This window comes from Diuraphis noxia, unplaced genomic scaffold, assembly GCF_037042655.1.
Source record: "Diuraphis noxia isolate RWA-SAM2 unplaced genomic scaffold, SU_Dnox_SAM2 contig0003, whole genome shotgun sequence".
NCBI lineage: Eukaryota > Metazoa > Arthropoda > Insecta > Hemiptera > Aphididae > Diuraphis > Diuraphis noxia.
Genome location: NW_028301713.1, coordinates 39,430,172 through 39,457,808, shown reverse-complemented (window position 1 = coordinate 39,457,808; position 27,637 = coordinate 39,430,172). Strand labels below are relative to the sequence as shown.

General features: G+C 33.8%; 4 protein-coding genes across 4 annotated transcripts in view; 2 read left to right on the top strand and 2 right to left on the bottom strand.

Annotated features, from left to right (window-relative positions):
• LOC107169860 (transcription factor hamlet-like) overlaps positions 1–27,637 on the top strand; it is a 119,099-nt gene that overhangs the window by 19,643 nt on the left and 71,819 nt on the right. The window lies entirely within an intron of this gene.
• On the top strand, positions 5,064–6,328 carry LOC149057330 (uncharacterized). Its single transcript, XM_089221993.1, has 3 exons — positions 5,064–5,838; positions 5,902–6,000; positions 6,059–6,328. Exons 1-3 carry the CDS (start codon positions 5,125–5,127, stop codon positions 6,326–6,328), a joined length of 1,083 nt encoding a protein of 360 aa, XP_089078119.1. The 5' UTR covers positions 5,064–5,124.
• Positions 8,881–9,690, bottom strand: LOC149057329 (uncharacterized). Its single transcript, XM_089221991.1, has 2 exons — positions 9,600–9,690; positions 8,881–9,536 (listed from the first exon to the last, which is right to left on the bottom strand). The coding sequence occupies exons 1-2, from the start codon at positions 9,688–9,690 to the stop codon at positions 8,881–8,883; spliced, it is 747 nt and encodes a 248-aa protein (XP_089078117.1).
• LOC149057328 (uncharacterized) lies at positions 13,262–17,724 on the bottom strand. Its single transcript, XM_089222871.1, has 7 exons — positions 17,220–17,724; positions 14,912–17,155; positions 14,740–14,850; positions 14,367–14,677; positions 14,003–14,312; positions 13,816–13,920; positions 13,262–13,740 (listed from the first exon to the last, which is right to left on the bottom strand). Exons 1-7 carry the CDS (start codon positions 17,722–17,724, stop codon positions 13,262–13,264), a joined length of 4,065 nt encoding a protein of 1,354 aa, XP_089078997.1.

Sequence of the window (27,637 nt, the reverse complement as noted above, 5' to 3'; positions counted from 1 at the left end):
ATATATTATTATATAATATATAATATATATAGTTTGTCGAAAAACTTTAAGCGCAATAAATATCAGCTGATCTTGTGCGTAACCTAACCTATATTCGCCGGCGAATAACATCACGTGGGGCAGAGTGAAGGCGAATCGAAAGAAAAGCAATCGGAAAATAGAAACATACACACGCGTGTTTATACTTCCGCAAAGGAAATTAAGGGCCGGCGATAGTAATTTCCCGCGCCGTCGTCCAGCGATTACAGACCGAGAATAACGCATCGATGTCAATACACACACACACACACACACACACACACACACACATATATATATATATAAACGCTGGTGATGTAAAATATATTGTTTAGGAGTGAAGCCCGTGTGCATTGTATAGACGCTACGGGGACGGTTTAGAATCCTTTTTTCCTGTGGTTCGTCATGCGAGATAGCGTGCTGCACATGTGTCAATTAAACGGCGTTTGATATAAATTACACAATAAATAATTTGGGTTAGGCTACCGTCTGTGTGGCGGCGGCGCGTGTATAGTGGATTTACTGCGGCGCGTGTCTTATAGCATAGAAACGAGCCCGAAAACGAATAATTGCGACTCAAAGTAAATAATAATAATAATGCGGATGGTGATTGGGACGGTTTTTCGAGGTCTTCGGCGCGCCGCGAGAATTAAAAACATAAACGGCGCACCGTGAGGTACTGCAGTAATTATAATAATATAAGGTACCTATATACATAATAGAACATAACAACGGTTGTCGTATAGGTATAGATAGTAATAGGCGTAACGGCGCACACACGCATATACCTTGGTATATACGAGGGTGGTAACCGCGGTGACGAGACGGTGGTGACTATGGTGCAGCCGCGTGTGTTATATACGCGGTTAAGCCTCGAGGCGCAGGTCTGACGCCGCCGTTTGCGCGAGGCAAACAAAAGTGACACGAAACATTGCGGCCAAATGGATTTATTGAAGGCTCCGTTCCGTTGTTCCTCTTTTCAATTAATTTCAATGGCTTCCGCCACTTAATTTATCGTCATCGACGCTGCCGCCGCCGCAACTGCTCGTATATACGACCTGCACGTACAGGTATAACATTATATACAAGTACGCTAGTATAAGACTTATAAAAGTAAACGTAAATATTGTATGTGTGTGAAGGAGGGTACGATATTATGCAAACAACTACCTTCCGCTAAAGTTGATGGTGAGGGTGCCGGAGATATAAGCTGGGTTTTAAATTGGAAAAATACATTGCTGTCGCCCGACCTGCTGCCTGAAGGCGTGCAAAAGGATTAAAGATGTATAGGTATATACTATTACAAAATATTTAATTTTTTTTATAAGAAATTTACAATCTGTTCTTAACTAGAACAATAAGCAAATGTGCATAGGGTATTTACATATTAATTTTTTGAGTGAAGGAGCCACCCATTGGTGACACTAGCTACCTGTTTTGTGTTCTTAAATTTTAAGTTAAGCTAATTTTAATTTTGAGGCACCTATTTCGGTCCCCACACCATCTTCGCTTAAGCCGTCTGGGTGGATTATCTAGAATGGACAAGGTAGATTAGGTCTATAGGTATATAATATAAAATATACACTGTAATGTATGCACTCAGGTACATGTAAGTATTTCTAAAGATGGTGGAATCGCCACACTTACTTAAGTTTCTCGGGTTAGTACAGTGCCTACTGAATTTGGTGTATAATTCGTATCTTTAGATCTTTGAAAAAAAATAATAATAATAATATGATATCATTTCGTAGTTGATTGTCTAACTTAAATAATTAAAAACAAATATTTGAGATATCGCACTTATATCTTGATCTGACGTATTAATTATTTAAAATTAAAAACTTACATTTTTCTTACATTAAAACTAGAATTGAAAACCATTTTTCTATTATTTTAAAAACTTGGATCGGAACAAGCGCTAAAACTACTATAAATATTTTTGTTGTATATAACATGCTATATTTAATCGAAAATAATATTTATGTATTCAATTGGGCTTTCAACTGTTTTTTTTTTGTAAAGCAATACATAAATATTATCATTATTTAAAAGTTTTCAGCTGTTCTGATACATCATGATGGTTACGTTATATCTGTGGTGTACTATGTTTTATAGACGGATATATACATGATATATATTATGACGTGCATATTACCACGTGGTTCTATAAATACTATTATGATAGAAACATTTATAGCAATGCAATTATATTATTATATACGCATTTTTGCTCACTCCATCGTCGCACATTGGTGCCGCGTGGCGCACACTCGTCGGTATTATTTTATTACGATATCGATCCGAATTATCGCCGTCGTCGGGTAGTTGGTGGCTTTTTGACGCCAAGCAGTTTACTTTTCCAACCCTCACTCTCACCCACCACTATTTTTTCCACTACTTCTCGTCGATCTCCTCTCCCGTGTTTTTCCTTCTAAATCACTATATTTTTTTTCACGTCTCCTTGACTGAACGATATTATATTCGCTTCAGTTATCTACTGCATCGGTCGTAATTATGTACACGGCCTTCATGAACGCGTAATTTCAAAAGAACGACTATGAATTTGTGTACGCACATTATAAAATAATTTGTTTTATATAGGTAGGCAACATTTGCACTTTGGAAGGTATAAGGTAATATGTGGTACCTAACCTAATCTAATCTAGTATACATCTATTGCGCCGCTATAAAAAAAGGTATATATCAATTGCGCCGGAGCATTTGACAATGACACAGACTGTCTTGGTTAGTTTTAATTTTTATAATAATTATATTATATTATAATATATTAGTTAAATATTAATTTATATTATTATTAATATTATTATTAATATTAAATTAGTTTATATTAATTATATTATTTTTATAATAATTTGTACAACAATAAACAAAAATATATACATTACACACGATTTAAACAATTTATAATCTAAAAGTCGATGACTATGTAAAAGTTTTAAAACATTTGATATAAAATAGTGACTTATCTGGCAACATCAGATTCATCATATTGTAAGGCAATTAAAAATATGTCAAACAAATGGTCAAATATCATATATTTTATTACATACGTAAAAACCATAGTTGCAAAACCTATTTGTAAGTTCCTTATTTACCAAATATACAACAATGCTAATCTTTAAGTTTTGTAATCAATAGAAATAATAGGTATTACACATGTTTATATAACGATCTATTTAAGAATCGATCGGCGCAATTGACGTACACAATTTATAACATTGAAGTATCGATCGGCGCAATTGATGTATACCTTTTTCCTATCGCATAATTTTTCTTTTTTTACCTGTGATTATTCACGGCGCAATATTCATATATGCCCCTCGGTGCACCTACGTGTTTTTGCTCACCCATCCAAAACGATGTCAACGACGACTACTATACTTACTGCTAGGTCGGTATTTACGCTGCATGGCGTACACGCGTAATTATTATAATTATTATTTATTTAATAACGTTATTACATACAATACTATATACGTGCACCATGGTGAGAATATGACTTATGCACGCGCGACTACGTCCGTTTCTACTCGGATAGTCTCGCAGAATTAAACTGCTCTATATAACATTATTATTGTACCAAATTAAATGTTGACTAAAACTAAATATTTTCTCGTACGCATAAACTTTTCAATTTTTAAACAATAACAACATTAAACTAACCTTTATAGTTTACATCACACATATCTATTGTTAATCTGTAAAAAGCAGATTTAGTTTTGCGATTTGAATTTTAATTGCTTACTTCATTCTGCCTAGATACATTATAAATTCCAAAGAAGGAATAATTTTCAAAATCAGGTAGGTATTTTTTTGGTTCATCAAATGTACAAAATGTTGAATAAGACCTATCAAAATTTGTGGATGTATCGATAGAAAATACATATCTGATGTTGATGTAGTACTTTGTTTTTCGATTTGCTCTGTAGCAGTTGTAGTAGTATAAAAATGAGAGTTCTAGCCACTCATCCTGCTGGCTCATCCCTATACCATCTTGCGCATCCCGACCATATCGTGCGCGCATCCGAGTGCGCCACCCACCGCCGCCGCCCTCATCCGCATCATGCCGCCGGATCGCGTACGTGCGTGACTTATATTATTGTTATCATACATTTAATCAGTTATCAATTGTTATCACTTATCATATCATCGTTATCATTTGTTATCGAACGTTAATAAACAAATAGTGAAAAAACTGCAAAATAACTTAACGGGTATCGAACCCGGACCTATCGCCTCCCGTGCGATATTATTTACCACTAGGCCAGCCGACCGCATGCTCTTAAATTGTTATTTTCACCTATTTAACCAGAGTTTGTACATATTATAAATTTAAACCACACGGACTATACTGGTCATATTATAATATCATAAGGATACTAATAGCTTGCAGCTGCGTACACAAAACAGCTAATGAATACACCATCTTAACAATAAGATACATTTCCTGCCATTAGTAGGCACATTATCCTTATTCAATTAAATATCAATATTCAAACACATTAATTAGCGAAAACTATTATTATTATTGAAAAACGCCATAGCCGTCTCCACATTTAGCAAATGGTCAATTAAGCACGTTTGGCGTCGTATTGACAATAAGAGACATTAAGTAGGTATATTTTGGCGATGTCTCGATTATTTACAATAATAGGTATATTATCCGTATTCAATTAAATCATTCCACCTGGACATTAGTGATTTTTAACTGCCAAATGGCAGTAATAATCACAAATAAATGCCTTCTTAATGTGCCCTATCGGTCGCCTGGATGTCGCGGACTCTTAATAGCCGCTAGCCACCACCACCACCACCACCACCACCACCACCACCACCACCACCGCCACCCTACCCCACCCCCATTTCCTGCCAAATGGCAGTAATAATCACAAATAAATGTCTTCTTAATGTGCCCTACCGGTCGCCAGGATGTCGCGGACTCTTAATAGCCGCTGACTCTAGCGCTACAAATGTTTCCCACTTTATATTTCTGATCAAAATCGTTAGTAGCTGAGTATCCGTTCTAGCAGCAAGTCGTTTTATTTAAATCAGTTTTATTTAAAAGTGTGTTTTATTGTTTAAATCATGGCTGGATCAATCAGAAACATGGCTGCAGTGTACAAGAAGAAGAATTTCACATATGTACCACCAACACCGCCTGCAGAGCTCATCGACTGTAATAATTTCATTCTAGACTTCCCCGATCGTAAGTTTTTAAATGTTGGACTTGATTCGGAAGACAACTTCAATATTGTTATTCATATAATAACACCGTCGCGCTATGTAAGCATATACGATGGTTTTCTAAGACGTATATTTTCACTGATGGGGAATATACTGTCATTCATATTAGATGTCCCACAAAAATATAGAAAACAGATTTTTCTGGAGGATGAATATACTGTCATATCAAACATGGTGTATCAAGGGGAAAATGTGCTAGTCATAGAGTCTAAGAAAAAGGAAGGATGTCGTGTATTGCTCGATAGAAAAAATTTGTTGAAATTACAGTATCTAGAGGAGAGTATTTTTGAAACAGTCACACGAAAAACCGATATCATACGACCAGTTGTTTTAAATCAATTTGCAATGATCGGAAATTATATTGATCGAGAATTTACTAAAGTTGAAAAACCACCAAAAACAAACGAAGAAATGATTATTTTTATTAAAAACCTCCGGAATGATCTAATCACGACGAATCTCGACCTAAACTTTGTTAGCCAGCTGAAAATGTTTGCAACAAGTCAATTAGCTGAACAATGGGTACAGAGATGGAGCGGAGAAATGTCACCCGAGGTAATTTAACCTATCATTTATATCGCTTGTAGAAATATTTAATGTATAATTATTATTTTATAGTTATTCACCGAATCCGAAGTGAGACTTTTTTCACCTCCGAGGTTCTCGAGTATGTCCCCAATGTATAATGATAATGGTTTCGATCCTTCGCAGGCACAGGTAATTTATAACTTATATAAATATATATTGAAATAATTTAAGTGTTTTAATTTTATAGGCAGCTGACGAGGATCGTGGTATAGATGATTTTTTAAGACAAATCAACCTTACACAGGCGACATGGGTACCAACTAAGAAACCTGATGACGGGCTTAGCAGTCTACAAAAATCTCCACCAACCAACCTCGCAGTTGATGAAAACGACGGACCATTTGGACCACATTATGAAGGCTCCTCTCCATCTCAATTCATTTCGTCACCACCATTTCAATTACCATTCGCCAAACACCCAGCACCAGTGCGCAATGTTAAGCGGCGACTATTTTAATATTTGTTCATAAAACATAATTTATATGAAAATAAAATAAGCGTGATACTTAAACAAGTTTTTTATTTATTAGAAAATAAGGCTCAAAATAATTATAAGGTATAAAATAATTATAAGATATATACAAGGTTTACAATTTTCTAACATCTCCACTAAACGGATTGTAAGTTATAATCTGGTCATGTAGTATTAAACAATAAGCTGCAGTCTTTTCTGGAATGACGGTGTCCGTTTCAAAGTCTATTCTTAGGTCTACGGTCGATGATTTAACGTTGTCATTCTGATACGACAAATCAACAACGACGATTGGCACATAGTTTTGAAAAATATGTTTTGATAACAATGGTTCACAATAATCTCTCTCGTAATACGATTTTTGAAAGTCTGTATAAGCTTTGTAGAGTATGCTGGTGGTATTATTTTTAAAATCAGCTCGAAAGTCTTCATATGGATACACCTCGGAGTTTAAGTGTACTTTAAGATTTTTTAGTTGACAGTGATCAAATCGCCCAGCGTCGACTTCGATATTGTTTTTTCTACTTGTCTGTAATCCAAACAAAACAAATCTAGGTTTTTCGAGCAAGCCGCTAGACTTTACAGTCCACGAATGAGAAGTGTTTCTAGGGAGCACGGGATACTCGCATAGATCCCAGGTCCTGAACGCACACGACAGTGTTTTACGAGAATCTAATACTTTCAATAACTTTAATTTTTCTTTATCACTGACTTTGATAATAGGCATCTTCCAAGTCACCTTAGTCAGTTCAATTGTAATTTTCTTATTTTTATCGACGGCGGCTGTTGCGCCTTCGCCCACAACATGTATCGCATCGAGGTCGGTAGATGCGCGATTTAAAATCAGTTGCTGATTGCAATTGAGTAATATTTTCTTATAATCTTCGCAAAACCCAAATACATGTTTTAGTGGAATGCATCCAGAAAATACATTGTTGGTCATAAAATTTTTATTATCTTCGCTGTCCATTGCCGAGTCCCAAGCCGCGTTCTCTAACGCATTCAAATCGTTCGGAGTATACGAGCAGTATGCTTTCAAACATGATGACACTCCAGGTGATTTCAATTTCTGTATTTCTATCCCGTTTATTTCATATCGCATCTCAGAGAATAAAAATGCCAATCCGTTATTTGAAAAACGAACTTCACCAACTGAATCGGCAGGTTTATTTATTTTCCCCTCGATGTAAATATAACTCTCACACGGCAAAGTGTAAGAATCCATGTTTTGAACATTAATTCTAATTTCTTCATTGTACGATAGAGCGGCGCTTGAATACGGTGTGAACGAATGGTAACTCTTTTGAGTTATTTTACAATCGTCGACATAGTCGGCCGTCACGTCTAAATATGAGTCATCCATCATTGTAAAGAACGAAGAAAATTTAAATTATTTTTCGTGAGCTTGATATTTTTCGGTTTAGATGTAGACTTCTTAACGGCAGGCGGTATACTGATAGGTTTTTTGATTGAAGCTCTTTTTATATTAAATTTGAGCGCCATATCCACGCGTTATTTGTAAACGAATTGTTATCGGTTCACCACGCAGATTAATTAGACAATCGTTCTGATCTTTTAGCACGATATTTACTTTAGTTATTGAAGTCGTGTTGAGGCCGTAGAAAACTGGATGCCTAGGTACCTCGACGATTTTATATCCCGCAGGTACAGTAGGATAAAGCTCGTGTATGATCTGGCTCGGTTCTCCGTCACAGAATGAGCCGGTGATTAAATTACACTCTACTTTTATACAGTTTATTTTCATTATGTTGACAATATTTTCAGATTCGTGAGTAGCGCCAGTAGTGTATAGCACATTTCTAAAACCTAGCAATTTCGCTATGCTATTCTCAACCCCTAAATCGACTTCATGACTACACGATATACTACACTTTAATGTTCTGCTGTTTGCTTTTAATTCAAAAAATCTGACATAGTCAGGCATCATGTTTTGTATAATAGACTCTAACTGATCCAACTCATACGTCCCCGTAGGTATAATAACGTTATCGTTATTATTGATCAAATTACGAAATCCGATAGTATTGCAACCAGGTTCTATGTTTGGTATAGAATTATTTGTCTGTAAACTCAAAAGACATATCTGGGCAGTATTTTCTACTTCCAACGGTGGAAAGATCTCGCACGACAATTCACTCGAGTTTCCGTTTAACGTTAATGTGAACATGTTAAAAACTTTAAACACAAGTGTCCGCAGTTTGTAGTATTATATTTCTGCTCTCTGCTGTAATTGAAATGTATGTCGCATCCGTGAAAATATTGTTGTAATTCAATTGGAGGTGGTAAATTCCCAAAGCTATCAAAGTATTCGACTTTTTTTCCGATTTTTTTATACGCTACCCAATGCGTTCCTGTACCACTTTCAGCGTCCAAGTTAACAATCGCCGATTCCTGATGTTTAGGACGTAGAGGCAACTTATCTCTGGTAAACACGCCGATGAAATGAGGTAATTTCATCATACGAGCATATTTTATAAGTTCGTAATCGTACAACGCTCTACTGGGTAACGTGGCAATTAGTTTTTTGACTTTCTATACTTTTTCGCTTTTGGACCACTTTTATGCGGTGTTTCTATTTTATACGAGTTGCCTTTATACGGCGTGAGATATAAACCTTTACCCAAATGAGATGGTGTGTTTCTATTAAACTCATTGGCGACCTTCACAACGTTGGCTACGCCGCCAGTCAAGGCTCCCAGAGCTGACAACCCGGCGAAAATCGGTATGAGTGGTAGCACACCGCCTTTTTTTGGAATATTTATTGTTCGTGGAACTTTGGTCTTCTTAATTTTGAATGTTTTTCGCGCAACGGCTACACATTTTTTAGTCAATTTCATCAAGTTTTTTTCTCCGACATTTTTCTTGATAACATTTTTAGTGGCTTTAAGTGCTGCTTTAAAACCACAACCACCACCTACTTTACGTTTTGCTTTCATGGCGGTAGTTACGCCCCAAGCCACAGCTTTTTCTTTTAGACTGGAATCTTTTGACTTGAATCTATCCCAGGCTCGCTGCTCTAATATATAATCAGCTTTGTTACGATCTGCGATAGAGTTACTATGTTCGTACGCAATATCGTGGTCTCTACAAGCAGAGTCCAGTGGGTTTATACCTTTATCACCGCGAGCTAATCGTTTTTTTAAATTTGTACCAGGTCCACAGTATTGATAACCTACAAAGAAATATTATTATTATTTAAAATAAAAATTATTATTATTTAAAATTCTGGACTTACCAGGCACGTGAACTTCCAACGGCAATTTGTTTATAAGGGTGTTGATCAGACCACTGCCTTTATTCTTGTTGCTTCTTCGAGCGAGTGACATTGTGTACTGATTACATTCTCGTCGTTGCTCAGTTATTTATAATGAAGTTCATCAAACAAGGAATAAAACTCACAGTTGAAAACGTGGATCCACCTACAACGTTTATGAAACAAAGACATGGAGCGCTTCTACCTAATACGATACGTGCGCTTATCGTGGGCCCTTCTGGCTGTGGGAAAACTAATTTAATATTTACCTTATTAACGCATATAAACGGAATACGATTTCACAACGTATACATATATTCAAAAACATTGGATCAACCTAAATATAAAATGCTAAGTGATATATTATCAGATATTGATGGTATAAAATTATTTACATTCTATGAAAACGAACAAGTTATTGAACCTGAGAAAGCTTTACCGAACTCTGTGTTTATTTTCGACGATATTATTACTGAAAACCAAAAGATTGCGAGAACTTACTTCTCCAGAGGTCGTCATAATTTAGTCGATGTTTTCTATCTGGCTCAGAGTTATTCAAAAGTGCCAAAACAACTTTTGCGCGATAATGCTAATTTTATTGTATTATTCAAACAAGATGAGACTAATTTAAAGCATGTATACAATGAGCATTGCTCTGGTGACATGTCATACTCGGAGTTTAAAGACTTTTGCACTTCGTGTTGGCGTCTGGGAAGATTTGAGTTTATCGTGATAAACAAAGACTGTGAACGTGACAACGGACGATATCGTCATGGATTCGACACATTCGTCGTTATATAAAGTGCTGTTATTGTGGAAATGCTTCATTCACAGTCATGGCTGCCAGTGGTGATGTACTCGGAGAACTGGTTAAAGCCAAAGAAAATATTAAACGCAAGTATACGGCATTAAAACAAGGAAAAGCAGAAATTCATTCATTAGTATCGGAAACATTAAGTCCGATTATCGAACCATTGAAACAACGATTCGATCCATCAACATTTCAAGCTCCATCCGTTAATGAAGACAGCATAGAACATAGTGTTGGGGATTCATTCAAAATAAACGACTGGTATAAGTCTTACGATATAGACAAAACGTATGGGCCTAAAATACAATCAAATGGAAGTGTACACTTGGGTAAAAAAGAAATTAAACTCGTTGATAATACGCTAACTATTGAAGATATGTCATATCCACTAACACAAGGACTTGGTAATTTAATATTTTCAAAAAACCCTAAGCTGTATACCAAAAACGATTTAAAAACATATAAATCAATATTAATTCAAACGTCGGCCCATCTCACAGCAGACGGGACAAAAATTAAAAGAGGTGGGAATAAATACACGGATTTAATCCAAAATCTGTTTCCATCGGGCGCTGGACTGTCAGTCAAATTACAAAAACATAATTTAGTATACTGGAACGACCCTAACGAGCTAGTCGAAAGGTTGAAGTTACTATTAGCGTCAAAAGCAGCTGGTAATACAGGAGTTTCAAACGAAATACTCTCGATTTTCGAAGAATTGCGTGAAGCAGGGATAATAAAACATATTCCAAATGTCTAAACGTGAAATCTCAGTCGAATTACACAAACCAGCTAGAAAAAATTATACAAGGCGTAGGGTTAATGTTTATAGCAAAAACGATCTATGGCAAGCCGACTTGGTCGAAATGATACCATATTCGAAAAAAAATAAAGGTTACAAGTATATTTTATGTGTTATAGACTGTTTTACTAAATTTGCATGGGCAATAGCGTTAAAATCCAAAACTGCTAAAGAAGTTTCCAGTGCAATGTCTAAAATACTGCTCAAACGCTCACCAAAACTATTACAGCTCGATAATGGTAAAGAATTTTACAATTCAACATTTGACGCGTTGATGGGGAAGCACAAAATACACAAGTATTCTACGTACAGTACTATGAAGGCTTGTATTGTAGAACGTTTCAACCGCACATTGAAAGAAAAAATGTTTAGAGAGTTTACGGCACGAGGTTCACACGAATGGGTTTCTATTTTACCTTCATTGATTAACGAATACAACAATTCAAAACACAGGACCATAGGCATGACACCAGTGCAAGCTGATGCTAATCCTACGTCAGTAAAAATTAAACAAAGAAAAATTATTACTGGAAAAATTAAATTTAACGTTGGTGATAATGTTCGTGTAAGCACATATAAAGGTGTATTTGCAAAAGGCTATTTACCGAGCTGGTCTACAGAAATATTTAAAATTGTTAAAATTAATGAAACATTACCTACTACTTATCAGCTACAAGATTATACTGGAAAACCAATTGCTGGCTGCTTTTATTCAGAAGAAATATTGAAAACAAACTATCCAAATGACTATTTAGTAGAGAAAATTATACGTAAGAAGGGGGACAACATTTTCGTCAAATGGTTAGGTTTCGATAATACGCACAATAGTTGGATAAATACAAGTGACATTAGAAAATAGTGTCAGTCTAGCTGTAGACATGAACGTGTTTGGTAGTTCTCAGTCTGGTGAAACTAATAAATTTTTAGTAAATCTCGAACAAGTTGTTAAATCGTATTCGAATAAACTCGATAAAATTGAGCATTTACTTGAAGAAAATCATAAATCTATTCTATTTCAAGAGGAACAAACAGAAAAGTTAGAATTAACGTGCATAGAGATTACAGAGCATATGACAAGAGGCGAAGTATCATTACAATATATCAAAGAAAGTATAGATGATATTAAAAAAATAATACCAGCTATACTGAGCCGTCTTAACACTATAGAAACTTATTATAAAGACAAGCCATAATGTCTTCGGCCATCTTGGACATGCAATGCGTTCTTGGCTTGAACAATAAGTACATGATTAAAGAAATGTCTATAGTAGACACAGAAACTTGGGCGACCCAACACTGGATTTTTAAACATTCAAAATCCATGGAGGATAACAAAAGTCGTAAAACTAACAAGTGGCTGGAACGTAATTATCATCAACTATCTATAGAATACGGTGACATAGAGTATGAAGAAGTCGGTAGAATATTGAATTCATTAAAATTTAGATGCATTTACGTCAAAGGCGAACAGAAAAAACAAGTTCTTATGGAGTATATACCACACGTCGCACTCGTCAACATTGAAGACTTGGGCTGCCCTCGTTTGGATCAAATATGTGATGATGAAACTTTACCTTGTTGTATTTTTCATATGGATTTTAATCCAAAACAATGTACATTTTACAAAGTATTTGCTATAAGGAAATGGTTTATAAATAATTCTTAAAAATGATATACATTTTATTTAATAAACATAATAATATTATATTTTTACAACGTTTTTATTTTACATGGGTAACCTAACATTTACATTATATATACAAAAATTATTCAAGTGATATTTAAAATAACAAAATATTTACAATACAAATATACATTTTATTTAATTATTTGGGCATGCATTCCCGTAAAAGCATTCTCATAAAATTTTTATCTGATTCATCCCACTCATGACTACCAGCATCTACTGAAAAATCGCGATCTGGTCATTCCTCATCCCTAGGTTCATGTTCATCTTCCCTATAAAATTATAAATATTATAAGTAAAATAATTTTAAAAATAATTTATTTTAAAAATAATTTATTTTAAATTTACTTTAATGAGTAATGTCCGTAAGCCAAGGTATGGATTTTGTCTTCTAGGATAACCCTCTTGTCGTCAAAACTATTATATGTTGATTTGATAGATTTAATGGTCTTCAATTCATGTTTAAACGACCGAATAGAGACATTCTTTGTCTTTGTATCCAAGGTTGTATCTCCAAACAGACATCGATAATGATCGTTGAAGTTCATATGGTTTTTAACCACATGCCCACGGATTCCTTTCGCTCTGATCTTCTCCTTCCCATTAAGCTTATATGAATAAGACTTTGCGCGGAGTGCACAAAAATGTGTCATAACCTCTCCCTTTGTCTCATCGGAAAACAGACCTGGGATTTTCTTTCGTTCGGAAATGTAGCATGGATGGTCTTGTGGCAAGTCTGATGTGTCCATTCGATCGAGTAAATTGGAATTATTCTTCAGGTCTTTGTAATAATCATCAGTCTGAATATAGTATACCAATGAATCTAAAATAACGAAATAAATTAATATATAAGAAAATTAAAATAGTTTGAAAATTAAAATAGTTTGAAAATATTTACCTGTATCAGTATACATGAGGTTAATTTTACTTCCATAATGGGCTTGCATAACGTTGTAGTGGTAATCGTACATGAAGGTCTTAGAAATTTCCAACACTGCAAAACCTGATAAAAATATAATTAAAATATAGTTACTAATAGAAAATTGTGAGTATATTTACTAATAGAAAATTGTGAGTATATTTACCTATATAAATAGGCTTGCAAAAGTCTATTATTTTATTTTCCAATGAAACCGCGTTGAGAGTTTCATCGTATGTAGTACAGTGTTTGAATGTTGTACGGTTTATAAGTTTTTGCAAACGTTTTTCACTAGACACCAGCTCCATTTTAATTCTCCGCCGCATTGATTCCATGGTTTTTCCAAAAACGGCATTATTTAAAAGTTTAAAAAAGTCCTTTTCAAAGTTGTTTTTCGCTTTTTTCCGCATCTCGGTGTTTAATTCTATGTATTTTTTAAGCCAGTCTGACTGAACAAACTGTACAACTCTGTGAACCTATAATAAAACTGTATATGTAATAAATGGATAAAAAATATTAGAATATGTTACTTTTTCAATTAAGAGCCCATTTTTAATGGCCTGCTGAAGGTTCCGGTAATGTAACACATAATTTTTTTTTGAATCTAATGTCGCCATAAGTTTCCTGACCTTAGAGCCAGGCGGAACACTATTTTTTGGCAGGAATGGGAAGTCGTTATGCTTGTCATGAAGTTCTTTTGGATATGAAACATCAACCTCGTATATCCTACCGATTAGCGATCTTTCGTCTAAATCATTTAACCCATCTAGTTTGGGTTCAACCCACTTAAAGCCTCCGTATGGCATGAAATGTGACATTGCGTGACCGTACAAATTGTTACCTATAATTTAAATAATTAAATTATTAAATTTAATATAAAATTATATATGATATTATACTTACAATCCTGGTAAACCAGCCATGATTTTGGTTGTCCTGGATCATAATCTGATGTCTTTTCATTATTTGCCTTTGCATATCTCATGCTTGCCTGAGTTAAACCACCTCGAATTCCTATAACGGCATCAAAAATATTATATCACATAAATAATTTAAACATAAATAATCTCGTTACCTTTCTCAATCATCAGCAACATGTCATAATCATGAATCAATTCAAGCCGTTGACCCGTAAGTTTAAGCATGCAATCGAATGAAAATCCAGGTGCCGTATAGTAAAATGATGGATCCAGGTGATATGTGGTTAAACAGAGGTCTCGGAAATTTTCAAACACATCAGTCAACAGCAGCACATCGATTTTCAAATAAAGATCCGAGTACTCACCAAGTGTTTGGCAGTTGAAATGGTTCCAAACTGTCTTGGCATGGACATAGTGTTTTTCTTTTATATGTGATTCTTTTAATGAACTGTAGAAATCTTCCTTTGATGGTAGGCTGGTTTCTTCAAGCTTATTCCAATTGTCTGTATAATCGTAAGGGTATACCCCCTTACGAGTAACGAGTGACATATCTTGAGTAGAAAAATATTTTGCGGTGTATCTAAACTTCTCGAATCTTGGAGTTATTAAATTTTTTGAAAGTTTTGATAAACTGGAAGCCATAAATCTTAATGTATCGATAAATCTTATTGTAAAGGAGCTGTTAATGTACTTCGAAAATGAGACATACTTTTCTTCACTGTTCGGAATAACATTTATAGTGTTTGAATCATAGCCAAGACGTGTCACAATAAAATGTGCATCATAATTTGATAAATTATGGAAAAATACCGGTACAAAGTTAGGTTTTTGGAGCTTAAGGTTACATGTATTGCATAATGTTTGCCTAAATTTTCCCGATAAATGGCAGTGATCTGCCACTTTATGATTTTCTTTAGAAAACTCGGTCTTACATAGATTACATGTATAACATAATTCGTGTGCTTTTCGTTGGTCATCGGTGAAAATTATAGGGGTGTTTGTTTTGAGCAGTTTTTCTATTTTTTCAGCTATTTCCACAATACTATCAACAAAATGTTTCGCAACGTCCTGGTTGTTTTCATTTCCACGATAAATTATTGGTGAAGTTGGGATATTATATTTTTCAAGCAGTTCGAGTGGTATGTCATCATTCGCCTTAACCAAAAATCCATAGCTCATCGCTTCGTGGTTTTGAAAAGCTGTTGTTTTTTCTCCAATTTTCTCATCACTTTTTTTTAGCAATGCTTCAAAATCCGCGTAAATGACTATTGGATGACGTTGTGTTTTTTTCCACGCAGTAAACTCTAGCATTGTTCCCGGTTCAGGCATCTGAGGTAGTATGGGCTTATGAGTGCCACATATTAATTTATGTTGCGCTAGTCCAGCCTCTCCATTCAATTTATATTTGTACTGTTGTTGACCATCAAATGACGTGAAGCACCGTTTACAAAAAATTGTTTGTCCATTATGTCTGGTCTTTTGCGAGCGAATGAGTCTAGAAAAATTTGAGATGTAGCTAAAGTGGTTGTTATCTTCGTCTGATATTAATAGTAGATCGAAATGTTCGGGTTTTTCTTCATCTACTACTTTTAATGGAAATACTTGGTATTTAACAACTTTTGGTGGTTGAAATTGCTTTTCAATGCCGTAAACATTTACAGACACGTTCGGATTATTCCTTTCAAATATTTTTACTTGATGAAGAGGTGTCGGGAACGAAAGATCAGAAAAATTATACCGTTCTTCGTGTTCAAAATAATTTTCACCAACATAAGCTTTATTTTTTCCTGTAACATGTCTGGCGAGAATTGCCCATTTGAAGCATTGCATGTCCAGGTTTTGCGGGTTGATAGTGGCTTTTTTCTTTTCTATTGGATCTGGTAATGCCATGTAGGAAGACCCAACCATAGGTGTATATTTATATACACCTAACATTAAACCGTCTATACACTGTAAAGTAAAGCCACTACCCTTGCTCGAATACTCGGTTTGCTCTGTCATTAATTTTGTAAATGCCTCTTCAACGATTTCTTGTACTCCAGTATCAGTGAAAATCGCCCTAGCTGAAGTTTTAAAAGCACGGTTTTCAGACGAATATTCTACGTTTGGAATATTATATGTTGCCTCTAGTTTTAAATTGAACTTAATAGGATGTTTGCACGCAATTGATTTTAATAGCTTGACAAGTTCGGATTTAATCGAATCAAGGAAGTATACATAATTTTCTATATTACTGATATTTTTAACGTAATACCAGGTGACTGTACGGTTCGACGAAGACGAGATTTCCACAAACCCAAGGGACTGTACTAGATTCAAGCGCACTTTTTTTGCAATAATAGCTGACTTTGTGTTGGCCGAAGAAACGCGTTTCCCGTTTTCACCCGTAGTGTATGAGTCTTTAAGAAAAAAAAAAACCTAGTTACCCAATACCCAGTCTATATAAATATTTAAATTACTAACCTTCCGTATCACAGAGTCCAAGATTTTCGACGGTGGTTAGAACTTCCATACATTCATCGTCATCAAGGTTGCCCAAAAATTCATCCATCACATTATCTTGTTCAGTTGATAAGGGAGTAGTTTGGTTATTTCGTACTGTTAATAAGCGATCGTTTTGAGTGGTAGGTCCTGGATACATGGAAGACGTTCCAGCTGGTATGTTGGGAACAGAAATGTGTGGCGCGATCTGAATATTTTCCATCAACGGTGCTGGATGTTGGGAAGACGTTCCATGAAATTTTTTTAAATGTCTGATAAGGTTGGTCTTGTAACTGAATGTAGTGGAACACCTAGTACACGGGTAACGCACACCCGCATGATTTTTTTCATGCCTAACCAAATTACGTTTCGTCGTGAATTTCGAAGTACATTGCTGACATTTGAGAAATGATAAATGTGTTTTTCGGTGAGCGAGCAAATTAATCTTATAGCTGAATTTCAAAGGACATTGCTCGCATTGAAACATTTTAAAAAAATAAAAGACGAGATGAACGATAAATATAAGCACAATGATTTAAGACAGGGCGAACGATAAATATACGCACGGCAATTTAAAACGGATCGAACGATAAATATAAGCACGGCGATTTAAGACAGAATGATAAATATACGCACGACGATTTAAGACTGAGCAACTGAGGACTCTTTTATAACATGTATAGGCAAATTTAAGTAGGCGGGATAGATTTTTGCGGGATGGGTAGTGTGATATACTTAATGATATTTAATTGGTATAGTATTTAAATGTATTGTTGATCAGAAATATAAAGTGGGAAACATTTGTAGCGCTAGAGTCAGCGGCTATTAAGAGTCCGCGACATCCTGGCGACCGGTAGGGCACATTAAGAAGACATTTATTTGTGATTATTACTGCCATTTGGCAGTTAATGGGGGTGGGGTAGGGTGGCGGTGGTGGTGGTGGTGGTGGTGGTGGTGGTGGTGGTGGCTAGCGGCTATTAAGAGTCCGCGACATCCAGGCGACCGATAGGGCACATTAAGAAGGCATTTATTTGTGATTATTACTGCCATTTGGCAGTTAAAAATCACTAATGTCCAGGTGGAATGATTTAATTGAATACGGATAATATACCTATTATTGTAAATAATCGAGACATCGCCAAAATATACCTACTTAATGTCTCTTATTGTCAATACGACGCCAAACGTGCTTAATTGACCATTTGCTAAATGTGGAGACGGCTATGGCGTTTTTCAATAATAATAATAGTTTTCGCTAATTAATGTGTTTGAATATTGATATTTAATTGAATAAGGATAATGTGCCTACTAATGGCAGGAAATGTATCTTATTGTTAAGATGGTGTATTCATTAGCTGTTTTGTGTACGCAGCTGCAAGCTATTAGTATCCTTATGATATTATAATATGACCAGTATAGTCCGTGTGGTTTAAATTTATAATATGTACAAACTCTGGTTAAATAGGTGAAAATAACAATTTAAGAGCATGCGGTCGGCTGGCCTAGTGGTAAATAATATCGCACGGGAGGCGATAGGTCCGGGTTCGATACCCGTTAAGTTATTTTGCAGTTTTTTCACTATTTGTTTATTAACGTTCGATAACAAATGATAACGATGATATGATAAGTGATAACAATTGATAACTGATTAAATGTATGATAACATGTGATATATGATAACAATAATATAAGTCACGCACGTACGCGATCCGGCGGCATGATGCGGATGAGGGCGGCGGCGGTGGGTGGCGCACTCGGATGCGCGCACAATATGGTCGGGATGCGCAAGATGGTATAGGGATGAGCCAGCAGGATGAGTGGCTAGAACTCTCATTTTTATACTACTAGTTGTATAAAGCACTTTAATCACGGTTTAGTTTTATTAGTCATTAGGCAATAGCTACTGATAAATTGTATATTATAGAGAATTTTCGTTTTATACGTTACTGCGATATTATAGAAAACTTATTACCATTTTCTCTCTCTCTCTCTCTCTCTCTCTTTGTATGTTCTTAACTGAAACATTAATAGTTCAAGACGCATAAAGAAAAAATTGTAAATTAAACAATAATCATACCTATTTTCAAAAAGTAAACTATTAGAGTTACTTTATTAATCGTCTTATTAATAAAGCTATGCAGAAATTCGTTTGCTTTGTATATTGTATAAAATAATAATGATTTATTTGTGTAAATAATATCTATATATTGTATTATACATTATACTAAATCAATAAAAATATATTACCCATTACTATTACTATTATTATTATTTATTAAATTGTGATATGGATGTAATCTATTATGAAGTGAATGGACGAAAAACGATAGTAGCACGTTCTCTTTTACATTGCCTCAATATTTTATCTCTTTTTTACTAAGTGTCTCTGCAGTGGATTTTAATAGTTTTTTTTTTTTTTTACTACAATTGGCGCTACTGTGTCTATACACCGGTTTTATCTGAGTCTTGTTATTACGATTAGTATGCGACGATTACATTCGTATATTGGTATACTAATATTGCGAGTCTATATAATATGTGTTTCGCGTATATGTGCCATGTATATGGTTGAGTGGTATAATAATAATAATATAATGTACAGTGCGTTACAGCGAGGATAAATCAAAACCCTGCAGACTGCAATTGTACACGGCTTGTCAGCGGTATTATATGGACCGTTTTTTCTTTCCTTTAATACGATTTTTCCAACGCGAGATAAGTTTCCAGACGACTTTACTGCCGCGCGATTTACGACTTGACTGCCATCGATGGCCGTACGTTCATGTGAGTGTGTATGTTTTTTTTAAAATATTGTTATCGCCCGTACGTGTCTTTGGATCGGTTTAGGTCTTAGAGTCCTTATAGAACGGATAGTAGACCGACGCGGAAAGTCTTTGCTCAGAGACATAACAAACAGTGGCAATAAAATTTTTTTTTTTTAAACCAGACCGTGGCATAGAGTGCAGTGAAGGCAAAGAATATTATAATATTTGACCTGTCGTGAACCAGATGTTCAAGTAATACTAGTCGTTTTATCGTGTTGTTTGTAGAATAATAATAATTATGTATATATTATTAACACTTATGGGGACTAAAAACAATGATTCATGTACTATTGTTACGCACAGGATAGGCATTTGTTTATTCACATAGGTACATATCATATATTTATGAACCACCTCCTATAAAAGCATAATATACTATAAATTCATAAACGATTACAGAAATGCAGATATCGATATTTATAGGAAAAAAAAACATTAAATTAGAATTTGCAACACAAGTTACAGATATTAATTAACTGTGGTGAATAATTTAACGTTCCGAGATTAAGCTTATACATGTTATCATAGCGGATTACGTATAATGGTTCTTAAAACTAGATAATCGACTAGACTGCCGTGGATTTTGGTATATAATCGTGGCAACGACTTATTTATTTCGTAAAAAAAAAAACAATTTCAAATAATTCAATACGTATACATCGCTGATCACACGTTCACAAAATATTATACTTTATATAACTAGGTACATTTTGCATAATATATTCGATCGTGTAAAAATGAACCAATATTTAAATACGTACGTGTGATTAACTAATTAAACCCATAATCTTGACTGAGTTGGATAGTATTATAGTATTATTATGTATAGAGATATTTTTCAGGTATGTATTTAGATTATATTTTAATGTTACTATATGGACATATGCGATATGCACCTGCAAGGTGTGTGTATGTGGTGTTTATCATTCTGGAAACTAGATTAGAAAGTGCAACGCTGCAGTCCATAACAGTAATTTATTATCGTAATTTACTAATCTGGTATCGATATTCTATAGTAATATATAAATCATTATAATGATATGAAAATTATCGTTTTGCTCGCATGAAATGCATAACCAAATTAACCATATAGAATGAAAAGCAATAATGCTCTTCTAATCGTCGGTCCGCGTATCTCGGTAATGTAGCGGTTAGCTGCATCGAAGACGCAATGACGTTTGTTGGTCTTAGGACTTGGAATATTATTATTTGTCCGTGTTCGGGGCCGTCGACATTTTGGGCGAATATCCCATGGATATCACGAGAAAAAAACCAACGGAGACATAAAAAAAAAAATTCAAAAACAAAAAAGTATTTAGAATTGTTTTTATTTTTTTGTATCTCCCCACTCGCCTCCCCCACCATCCGCCGAAAACAGTTGGAGACCTTTGATTCATATTACTCTATACTATACATTATATGTGAGCGCAGCAGCGAAAAGATGTGTAAACCGATACGAACCGGATGCTTCCACAAAAACCCGAAAAGACAAGAGAAACGAGATAATTATCGTCGTGAGTCCTGCAGTGACCAGCGCTGGTAGAGATAATAGGCACAATGCGGTCTGCGCCGCTGTCTACCCCGTCTACATTGCACATACCTACATACTACATAATATTCGGAGGCATTTTACGCGACTGGTCTCGTGGAAACACACACACACACACACATATCATATAAATATTATAATATCATCCGTCGGTCGCACGCACGCACACAAACTACAGAAACGACACTATACAAGCATATATATATATATATATATACATGTTGTGCAGACTGCAGAGGTACCTACCAACCTACGCGGGATCCCGTGCGTGCTCCTTAGCCTTGAATATTATATAATATAATAATATGTAAGGTGTTTTTCGATTCACCTGTTGACAATTAGTTCAAAGGATCCTCCATCGCATTGTATAATATATTATATTATTGTATTGTAAACCGAGCGTACTCACACACACACACACATATATTTATATATATGCGGGTATGATGATATTATTACCCTCACGTGTTGATTGATGGCCACCGTATGAATGGACATCGAAATGCGTGAAAATTCGCGTTCTCCGAGAGATTAAAATACACACTTGTATTGTATTATACTATACGCACATAATAATAATATCCGACGGATCCGCGAAGTCTGCGATTCACACAATGGGATGCGTGTATACATATACCTATATATAATATATATATGTACCTATATGTATATATATATGACATATGTACTGAATTGCCTGCAAAGAAACGACATGCCAAAATAAGATGAATCGGGAACGGGTCTTCACTCTTCAGTGTACCTATATGTATACACGCGTATATCATGTCACAAAAGGCGAGGTGTCGTGATGCGGCCAACGTGTTTTTCTCGCGTTTTTATGTTTCCATTAGAAGAATTCCGCCGGGACCAACGGAAATTTACGAATAATATGTTCGACACGTCCTGTGTTGTTACCAAGAAATTCAAGTCACCCCTTTTACCTCTCTTAACACTGTCCGCTGAAATCCTTACTGAGAGCATTATATGATGCTCTGAGGTGCTATCGATGTACATGAGTCCCTATATGATATACAATTTAGGTATAATCATAACAAACATTAGCAGCTAATTTTTTTTTTTAAATAAGACATATCAAATCAAAAATCTAACTATAGTAGTTTTTGAGTTATTTAACATTATGCTCTGATGGTAATACTATCATAATAGATTTGGAAGATATGGAATTATGGAATATGGGGAAGAGGGTGGGGAGCTATGTTGATTTGAAAATATTATAAACAAAATGTTCAATAACAATTATGTACTTAAATCATATTATAACTTATAAGTGTAATATTATAATATTATATATTAGGTTTCATAAACGACTTATTTCTTTATATTCTTTATCACAGTATCAGGGGCGTCCGCAGAGAGGGGCCAGTGGGTGCCATTGTACCCACTAAGATTTTTTAATAAACAAAAAAATTATTATATTATATTATAATATATTCAGACAAACACAACGAGATAATTAGTAATAATATTAATGACTTTTTTAGACAATCTTTATTTATTCCCAACTTAGATTCCATAATAATGTCAATTAGTGATAGATTCTCTGGTGAAAATTTAAAATCATTTTCATTATTTAATTTACACCCAAAAAAAAAATGATAAAGATGAATATTGAAGAGTTCAGTGAAGTAGATAAATCTATCAATAACTTATATGAACCTCTTCTTGATAATTCTGAAGAAGAAGCAATAACTTAGTATGAAATATGATGGCTAAAAAAACCATGTAATCCAAATACACAAATAATTGATTTACTAGAAGAATCAAAATACTATCCTGCTGTAAATACAGCTTTACAATCAGCCATTACATTACCAGCAACTTCCTGTTCAGTTGAAAAAACCTTTAGGTACCTAACATATTATTATAAATCATATTTTGTATTAATTATTTAATATTGATTATAATTATTACTATCTATTTTAGTGCTTTCCGTCGTATCAAAACATGGGTAAGATCTACAATGTCCAATATGAGGTTAAGCAGTTTGGCTCTAATTCACAATCACAAAAATAGGTTTGACAATTAATTATTTTTTGAAAATCTCAAAACCGATGTTATGAATCATACCTATTCATCATTCATTACTGTTTGATTCATAATTCATATAATATTATTAATAATTTATAATAGGTACCTATGCATTGTATGAGGTATAATTTATATTATTATACATTTTTGCATTAAATTCGGAGTTATATGTTTATATAATAATGTAAATATATGTAAAATATATAACATGCATTTCAATTTGCACCCACTGAGCTGATTTCCTGCGGGCGCCCCTGCACAGTATTGTTGTAGAATCAATACAATAAACTTAATTATTTGTTAATGATAATTGAATTAAGCACCACTTATATAAATCTTATAGAGTTGTATATATTATTGTCCTGTACAAATTATACACGCCTATGCAATGTAATTTACTGATGGTGTTTACGATCATTTCCAAACTATATGTAGTGTTTTGGATGCTACTTTATCATACTGTTATACTGCTTATGCTACTAATTATAATATACTTTTATACAATTTTTTTAATTTTTTTTTTTTTTTTTAATCGCAATGTTTTATTATATTATGCAAACATTTGAATTGTTACGATATTTTCTGTATTTTATTTAACAGCTAAACGTAAAGTTTAAGATTTAGATATTACTTTGTTACAGTAATTAGTTTTATTAAGACTAATATTGATTAATATTTTTAATTTTAATAAATAATAATGTAACATTCAAAAAACTATAAAAGTTAAAAATATTAAAACACAATAGAAAATTGATTAAAAGGTAAAGGTAAACAAAATTCATGGAACTTAACTTATTTTAATAGTCTTAACTGAAATTATACATAGTTTTTAAAATTTCGCATATAGTATTAGGTACCTATATAATACTTTTATAACCCTATATTACATTCAGCTTAAAACCATTACAGATATATATAGTACCTATATGAGCTTATGAAATTATTAATATGCAAATTATGTACAACAGTAAACTAACAATCAAATAAAATAAAATTATGTTACAAATCAAATAAAAAAAACATTTTATTTGTTGAATTGTTACTTTTTAGCTGTTGACTGTTGTATTACATATTATTCTATATTATGTATTTCTAGAGTAAAACTATCAAAACACATTTACGATGAAGTTAGAAAAAGAAATAGGTATATTAGTAAAAAATTGGTTCATTACGCATGATATAATAATTGTAAATCGTTTTTTATAGCGTCTTAAATTTGAATGGTTATACAAGCAGATTTATTTACTGCAACTGTAAAGCGTTTAATAATAATAAAATTTTAAGCAAACGTTAATCGGTCAATTGTTCAATTCTCTCATACTTGCATTGTTTTATTTCTCCATTATTATTTGCAAACAATTGTCATGTCATGATATTGCAGCAGTATTCGTCAATACACCTATAAAGAGCAGGCGCTTTCCAAGAATTCCTATGCATTTTTCATGTGTATATCTCTATTACAACAGAGTAAGCAGATTCCAATGTGTTAGCTTAATATTTACGATTATAATAATATTATGTTGATGCGTATGACAATGGCACATATAGATAATACAATTTAAATTAATATGTAGGCTATTGAGAGCGTAGAAAAAAAAAATTACATAAATACAGTCGTGGCACTTGTCACGTCGTAGTGTTTTGACGAGGCGTCTTCGGCTAAAATTTCATGCTGTTATTGTTATTATTGAAACGAAAAGAAAAAAAAATTTCTTATTATTATCGTAGCAGTATATTACTATAATGATACTGCAATATTATATATGGATGCCAGGCGCGTGGGCTTATAGACGCTCCACAAAGCATTATAGTTATTATAAAATGATATTATTATATCGTTTTGTGTTTTGTAGTTTTTATGATTCGCCCGTTATCTATATGGTGCCACATGACGACGTAAAACAATAAATAGTAGCTCGTAAATGGTGATATATGAAAGAGAAAAAAAAATATTAATAAATAATAATAACAAAAATCGCACGTTATCATCGGCGCCGTGAGAACTGACAGATAAACATTTCCATTTAATACAGGCTCTATCATTATTACTATTATTATTACTTTACATAGCACGCACTGCAAATAACAATGGGGCCGCATTGTACGAACCAGAAGGCTAATTTAACCAAAATCCGTTTGTTACCGCAAAATAATAATTACGGGCCTTAGTATCTGGATTCGCCGGTTGTATAACAGTCATTACACATTTTTTCCGATCTTCTTGTTTAAATATGTATTGATAGTTGATACACGCTAAATAAACAATAACAATATAATTGTATGGGTTCTTTCACGTGATTTTAACTATACACAACTTAAAACCTTTATATAATATAATATATTGAGCGTGACGTTGCGTCAAGCAACACAACGATTGACTTCCCGAAAAACAAAAGGGTAATAATATGTATTTGCTTTTTATTCGTTTAAACATTTAAACACTTAAAACTTTACCAAATTATATACCTATTATTGTCAAATAATTGACATTCAACAATATAATATAAATAATTAATATTAGTTTAAAATAATTAAAACCTATTTGAGTGTTTATTATATTTCTCAGCTCTAGCATACTAGACGCATACAATTTGAGTCAGAGTTATGTTTCTTCATATAAATATACATAAATATAAATATATTTATCATATAATATAATATATTTTATGGAAAATGACTGAATTGGCCACGATTTTAGAGTGCTACTACCACTGACGTTAAGTTAACGAGTGTCAAATAAAAATAGGGTTTTCTGGAAGCTACGAGGAATATATTATACTCTCCCGTCAGGATAGAGTTAATTGAGTCCCAATTATGATATGCTAAAGTACCCAATAGTACTACTTATGGTGAAAATGTATATGGAAATTCTTACACAAATTCTAAAAGAGTACGTACGTATGTTTTTCTTGTTGTATATTATACTTATATATGTATAAATTATTATGTTTCTTATGGTGGTTCAAATGATCGCGATAATATTATTATTAAGCCTACCTACTCCGCAGTATAGAACTAAATTCCAATAATCACAAATCAACAATCGGTGTAAGTTTTTCGCCGTGTAGGAATTTACACATCTCATGGCTAGGAATTGATGTGTGTAATTGTTTACCTGCTCTATATGTGGATATATGATAGCAAATGTTTATTGAGTGAGATGTATGTGAGTGTGATGAACTGATGATAAATTACTATCTATGTTGTAATATATTATGTATAGTTCTATTTTTATGTTTCGCAAACCGAATTCAAAAATAATGTATACGGGGTAGGTATTGAATTTTAAAGTGATGCCCGTTTCTGTGATACACGCCGAATTACGTTTAGCTGCATGATATTCAGATATTACAGTATTAGTGACTGGGGATAAATCTAATACAGTGGAAGTCACTCGTATTCCTATATCATATACATATAGTGTGACACCAGCTCAATCGAAACGCTCTAAGAAATACATAACCCGATGTTCTGTATAACGCGTTACATATTATTATTTCGCAATAATTCAAATAATATTTACATCCGTCAAAACCATATATTATATTAGAATATTAAAGATATAAGACCCACATAGACATAATATATACCGTGAAACCCTCGAAAAGCCACAAAGGCCTATGATATGTTTTAAGCATATTGTGTGCATTGTGCTGCAGTATATGAACATGTCTCCATAATATTCATATTCTGATACCCATGCGTGTATGCGTGTGCAGTGTAAGAGGTACACAATAAATAAATATATATATATATATATATATATATATATATATGCATAATGTATATATGTATATTTGTTTTTATAATGTATATACGTGCGAGTATATGTTTTAATTGTTGTCAAGTGAGCGGTGACATGTTTGTGTGTGGATATACTCGGCGGCCGGGCAGCACTCGCTTAGCACATGTATAAAACGTTATGCGTGCAGTAATGGAACCGAAGAGGGTTTATATAATATTATAGAATAGTATGT